This window comes from Eleutherodactylus coqui, chromosome 7 (genome assembly GCF_035609145.1).
Source record: "Eleutherodactylus coqui strain aEleCoq1 chromosome 7, aEleCoq1.hap1, whole genome shotgun sequence".
In the NCBI taxonomy this organism is placed as follows: domain Eukaryota; kingdom Metazoa; phylum Chordata; class Amphibia; order Anura; family Eleutherodactylidae; genus Eleutherodactylus; species Eleutherodactylus coqui.
In genome coordinates this window covers 14,463,843-14,469,842 of record NC_089843.1, presented here as the reverse complement: position 1 = coordinate 14,469,842, position 6,000 = coordinate 14,463,843, and the positions used below count along the sequence as shown (strand labels likewise).

Here is a 6,000-nt window from a genome sequence, read left to right as displayed (position 1 = left end):
AGTGTCTTTCCTCGGACACTCTCCCAAAGTCAATGAGGAGGTTGGCCTTGATCCTTCTGTCAAAGGATAAAGACTCGAGCCATATTGAGAACTGGCGTCCCATAGCGCTTCTCAATACGGACAGGAAGGTTCTGGCAAAAGTGGTGTTTAATCGGCTGGTCAAGTTTGCACCCCGGCTCCTCTCGGGGGCCCAGCATTGCTCTGTTCCAGGCCGTAGCACCTTTAGTGCTGTTCTCGGTGTCCCGGAGGCAGTGGAGCAGAGTAGGGCGAGTCACTGGGAGGGGTACTTGCTGTCCTTGGATCAGGCCAGAGCGTTTGATCGTGTTAACCACGAGTACCTCTGGTCTATTCTTCTGAGATATGGCCTGCCAGTGGGGTTTGTCAATTGGCTCAGGACATTGTACGCGGGGGCTGACACTTTCCCGCTTGTGAACGGTTGGGTCGGCCACCCATTTGCGGTTGGGTCTGGCGTCCGTCAGGGTTGTCCTCTGAGCTCCTTGCTGTACGTGTTTGCCATTGATCCTTTCCTTAGGATGATTGATGGTGGGCCTATGGCAGGGGTCGGAATGGATCGGGCGTACGCTGATGACATCACTGTCTTTGTGTCCTCGAAGGGGGAGGCAAAATACGTAATGACGGAGGTGGATCGCTACTCGGAAGTATCCAGGTCCGGCATCAACTGGGATAAGTGTGAAAGTCTCTGGTTAGGAAGGGGAGATCCTACATTTGGTCTCCTGGACACCCTTCCAGTGCCCCAGGCTAAAGTTCTTGGCATCGAATTTGGCCGGGGAGATTACCCCATGCAAAATTGAGTGGTCAGGCTGGATGGTGCCACTCAGAAGGTGGCCCAGTGGAAGGGTTGGTCTTTGACCCTTCGGGAAAGGGTTAACCTGATCAAAACATACCTGCTCCCTTTATTCATCTACCTGGGCAGCGTATGCATTTTGCCAGAGCCTCTCTGGACCCGGGTCTACAACCTGTTTTTCCTAATGTTGTGGGGGAACAGGTTGAACCTAATTAGGAGAGATGTTACATATCGCACGAGGAGACTAGGGGGGTTATCTATGGTCAACCCCGTGGTGTTTCTCGTAAACACCTTTGTTAAGATCAATATAGGCAACCTCTGGCAAGAGAGGGCTCCTCCGTGGGTATTCTCCTGTTGGGGATGGCTTCGGCCTTTTTTCCAGGAATGGGAGACAGGAGGGCGAGTGAAGGATCTTCGCACACCGCACGGGCATCTCCCGGCTTACGCTACCGTGGTTCTGAAGATGATACGTCGGTGGGGTCTGGGGATGTGGGAGATCAGAACTCTGTCAAGGAAACTCCTCGATAAGAGGGTTCTGTTGACCCATTTCCAGAAGCCCCTGGCGCTCAAGGACTGCCCAAGTTGGGACCTGGAGGGAGGGTTACATTTATTGAATTCTGGCAGGATCCCCTTGAAGTTTTGGGACTTACTTGGCGCTGTTTCCACGGGAGACTGTATGTAAGGGGTAACTTGAAGAGCAGGCCTCTGGTGGATAGGGGTTGTCCCCGCCAGGAGTTCAGCGATGTGCTGGAAAGCATGGAGCATTTCCTGCTTCAGTGTCCCTTTAATACAGAGGTATACAATCGGGTGGGAGCCTCCATTGGTTGGCCCAGGTTGGCACGCCTCTCGTATGCGGAATGGGTCTATGGGGCATTCGGGGACCTTGGTGGCAGGGACCGGTGCACTTTATTCTTAGTCAGCCTAGTGGTCAGGTTTCACATTTGGAACGCACGGTGTTTAGTTTCGACGGAAGAGAAAATCCTCCCCGTGGATGAGGTGAATAGGAACATCCTGGGTGACCTGGTGAAGGTGCGCTCTCTGGATTATGACAGGTTGGGCACGACTAAGGCCTCTCTCCTATGGAGAGGGTTTGTATTCCGTTAGGGACAGTCTTCTTATTGTTAGGGTCTTTGTAGGGACAGAATAGGGAGAGGTAGGGACAGTTTCTCTGAGGGTAAGTTTTAGGGAAGGAGTAGGGACATTGTAGGGACAGATTAACTATAGGGATAGTTTTTCTCTATTTGGTCGGTGCCCGGCTTATCATATCCAGTCCTGGTGGAGGGCTGAGTGTGACACTAGTAGAGTCTTTGTTTTCGGTCAAAGATAAAGTATGTACGGCTGCAGGTAACTGAACCTTAGGCTTTCGGGTATTAATATGTTATGTTGGTTTGTAGGTATGTAATATAAGATATGTTATATGTTTTGTTTTGTATATAGGGTTAGGGGTTATAGATAGGTTGGGTGGGGGCTTATTGGGGGGAGGGGGGGGATTTATGCCTCAGCCGTAGCTTGACACGTCCCGGACAATGAACACTGGGCACGGACTGTTGGTGCGGGCGTGGCCCTCAGGCTGCGGCGGGGGGGCAGGGCGTGTAATAGTATAAAAGTATATTTTTAAAAAAAGGTATTGGGTTGTTCTTATTATTGTCATTATTATAGAATTGTTTTGGTTATTAGTCACATTTTCTTTCTTCCTTTTTTGGGATTTCAGGCTGGATCCTGTGAGTTAGGGATGTTTTCTCACATGTGTGTATATTGTTATATGTAGTATGTAGTGTATATGTATTGGCGAGGATGAGTGAGTGTAGTTTGGAGTGTAGGTTGGTGTAGTGTGCTGTGTGTATTGTTTGGACCAGATGGACCTTTGGCTTTTGTCCCCTTTGTCCTGCAGTAACACAAGTGATAATATGTTTTTGTTTTATGTTTATGTCTTATGCTAAGGCCGGCTGCAGATGGGCGGAAATTTCGCAGCGGGATTCCCCGCAGAATTTCCGCCCCTGGACGCCTGCATAGGATTGCCTTACCATACACAATCCTATGCAGACGGCCGCGGTTTGTCTGCGCGAAATCCCGCGCAGCAAACAAACGGCGGCACGCTCTAATTTGGTGCGGGGCTCGCAGAGAAACGTCACTCACCGGCCGCCGGCACATGAAAGGAGCCGGGGCCGCGGGAGCGGGTGAGTCCGCGCTGCTCTCTGCAGGCGCTCGGGTCGGGTCCCGTTGCGGATCTGACCCGGCCGTCTGCAGGCGGCCTAAGTGAGCGATACTTATGTTCTTGTCATGGTTATGTTTTTCACTTTTATAATAAGTAGATCCACAGGATGCTTTGCCGTCCTGTTATGTGCAGCAGTTGGGGAGATCGCCCCACCGATCAGCGTGACATAGTCGTATGGCGGCATCACCGGCCTGTGAATAGTCTGCGGGGAGGGAGTAATAGCCGGCAGCGCTCGCGGCACTGTACGCTCTCTACAAGGTAATATGCCCGTAATACACACTTCTTCCAGCAGGTGCCGCTGTCGTACACGTGAATAGATGAGCAAAGCTGGGATTCTCCCCGCAGTGTATGTAGTACCATAGTTGGTCGGTAGGGGTCTCTCGTCTGCAGTGCAGTCATTTCCCGGTAGATGTCACTGGGAGCAGCGTATTGTGGCTGCGGACGCTCCCCGGCAGGTGTCGCTGTGCTCCCTCCATCCTTCCCGCTCAGGCCCCCGGGCCGCGTCCATAGTAACGGCGGGTGTGAGCGGCGGGAGCGGGCGCTCCGGGGAGAGCAGAGTGCGCAGGCGCGGGACACAGCCGGACATGGACGGGGAAGAGGTGGCGGTGAGAGGAGACAGTGTATGTCTGTAGGGTTATTACTGATCCGTTTTATCATCCTGTGCCGTATATAATACCGACAGCCCCTATAGATCCCCGTGTATTGTACCAGCAGGCTGTTATACGGCCCCTATAGATCCCCGTGTATTGTACCAGCAGGCTGTTATACGGCCCCTATAGATCCCCATGTATTGTACCAGCAGGCTGTTATACGGCCCCTATAGATCCCTGTGTATTGTACCTGCAGGCTGTTATACGGCCCCTATAGATCCCCGTGTATTGTACCTGCAGGCTGTTATACGGCTCCTATAGATTCCCGTGTATTGTACCTGCAGGCTGTTACACGGCCCCTATAGATCCCCGTGTATTGTACCTGCAGGTTGTTATATGGCCCCTATAGATCCCCGTGTATTGTACCCGCAGGCTGTTATACGGCCCCTATAGATCCCCGTGTATTGTACCTGCAGGCTGTTATATGGCCCCTATAGATCCCCATGTATTGTACCTGCAGGCTGTTATACGGCCCCCATAGATCCCCGTGTATTGTACCTGCAGGCTGTTATACGGCCCCTATAGATTCCCGTGTATTGTACCTGCAGGCTGTTATACGGCCCCTATAGATCCCCGTGTATTGTACCTGCAGGTTGTTATATGGCCCCTATAGATCCCCATGTATTGTACCTGCAGGCTGTTATACGGCCCCTATAGATTCCCGTGTATTGTACCTGCAGGCTGTTATACGGCCCCTATAGATCCCCGTGTATTGTACCTGCAGGTTGTTATATGGCCCCTATAGATCCCCATGTATTGTACCTGCAGGCTGTTATACGGCCCCTATAGATCCCCGTGTATTGTACCTGCAGGCTGTTATACGGCCCCTATAGATCCCCGTGTATTGTACCTGCAGGTTGTTATATGGCCCCTATAGATCCCCGTGTATTGTACCTGCAGGCTGTTATACGGCCCCTATAGATCCCCGTGTATTGTACCAGCAGGCTGTTATGCGGCCCCTATAGATCCCCGTGTATTGTACCTGCAGGCTGTTATACGGCCCCTATAGATGCCTGTGTATTGTACCTGCAGGCTGTTATACCGCCCCTATAGATCCCCGTGTATTGTACCTGCAGGCTGTTATACGGCCCCTATAGATCCCTGTGTATTGTACCTGCAGGCTGTTATACGGCCCCTATAGATCCCCGTGTATTGTACCTGCAGGCTGTTATACCGCCCCTATAGATCCCCGTGTATTGTACCAGCAGGCTGTTATACGGCCCCTATAGATCCCTGTGTATTGTACCTGCAGGCTGTTATACGGCCCCTATAGATCCCCGTGTATTGTACCTGCAGGCTGTTATACGGCCCCTATAGATTCCCGTGTATTGTACCTGCAGGCTGTTACACGGCCCCTATAGATCCCCGTGTATTGTACCTGCAGGTTGTTATATGGCCCCTATAGATCCCCGTGTATTGTACCCGCAGGCTGTTATACGGCCCCTATAGATCCCCGTGTATTGTACCTGCAGGCTGTTATATGGCCCCTATAGATCCCCATGTATTGTACCTGCAGGCTGTTATACGGCCCCTATAGATCCCCGTGTATTGTACCTGCAGGCTGTTATACGGCCCCTATAGATTCCCGTGTATTGTACCTGCAGGCTGTTATACGGCCCCTATAGATCCCCGTGTATTGTACCTGCAGGCTGTTATACGGCCCCTATAGATCCCCGTGTATTGTACCTGCAGGTTGTTATACGGCCCCTATAGATCCCCATGTATTGTACCTGCAGGCTGTTATACGGCCCCTATAGATTCCCGTGTATTGTACCTGCAGGCTGTTATACGGCCCCTATAGATCCCCGTGTATTGTACCTGCAGGTTGTTATATGGCCCCTATAGATCCCCATGTATTGTACCTGCAGGCTGTTATACGGCCCCTATAGATCCCCGTGTATTGTACCTGCAGGCTGTTATACGGCCCCTATAGATCCCCGTGTATTGTACCTGCAGGTTGTTATATGGCCCCTATAGATCCCCATGTATTGTACCTGCAGGCTGTTATACGGCCCCTATAGATCCCCGTGTATTGTACCAGCAGGCTGTTATGCGGCCCCTATAGATCCCCGTGTATTGTACCTGCAGGCTGTTATACGGCCCCTATAGATGCCTGTGTATTGTACCTGCAGGCTGTTATACTGCCCCTATAGATCTCCGTGTATTGTACCTGCAGGCTGTTATACCGCCCCTATAGATCCCCGTGTATTGTACCTGCAGGCTTTTATACCGCCCCTATAGATCCCCGTGTATTGTACCTGCAGGCTGTTATAGCGCCCCTATAGATCCCCGTGTATTGTACCTGCAGGCTGTGATAGCACCCCTATAGA

The 6,000-nt window shown here is 51.8% G+C and overlaps 1 protein-coding gene across 2 annotated transcripts in view; it reads left to right on the top strand.

Moving 5' to 3' along the window:
* The first annotated feature begins 3,558 nt into the window (after positions 1–3,558).
* The window catches only part of ALMS1 (ALMS1 centrosome and basal body associated protein), a 52,200-nt gene continuing 49,758 nt past the window's right edge, over positions 3,559–6,000 (top strand). The window contains exon 1 of one of the 2 annotated variants that reach the window (XM_066572874.1): positions 3,559–3,640. In XM_066572874.1, the coding sequence (XP_066428971.1) occupies positions 3,605–3,640 (36 nt within the window). In that variant the 5' untranslated portion in view covers positions 3,559–3,604. The remainder of the gene's footprint in view (positions 3,641–6,000) is intronic. The other variant, XM_066572875.1, reaches the window with a different exon arrangement.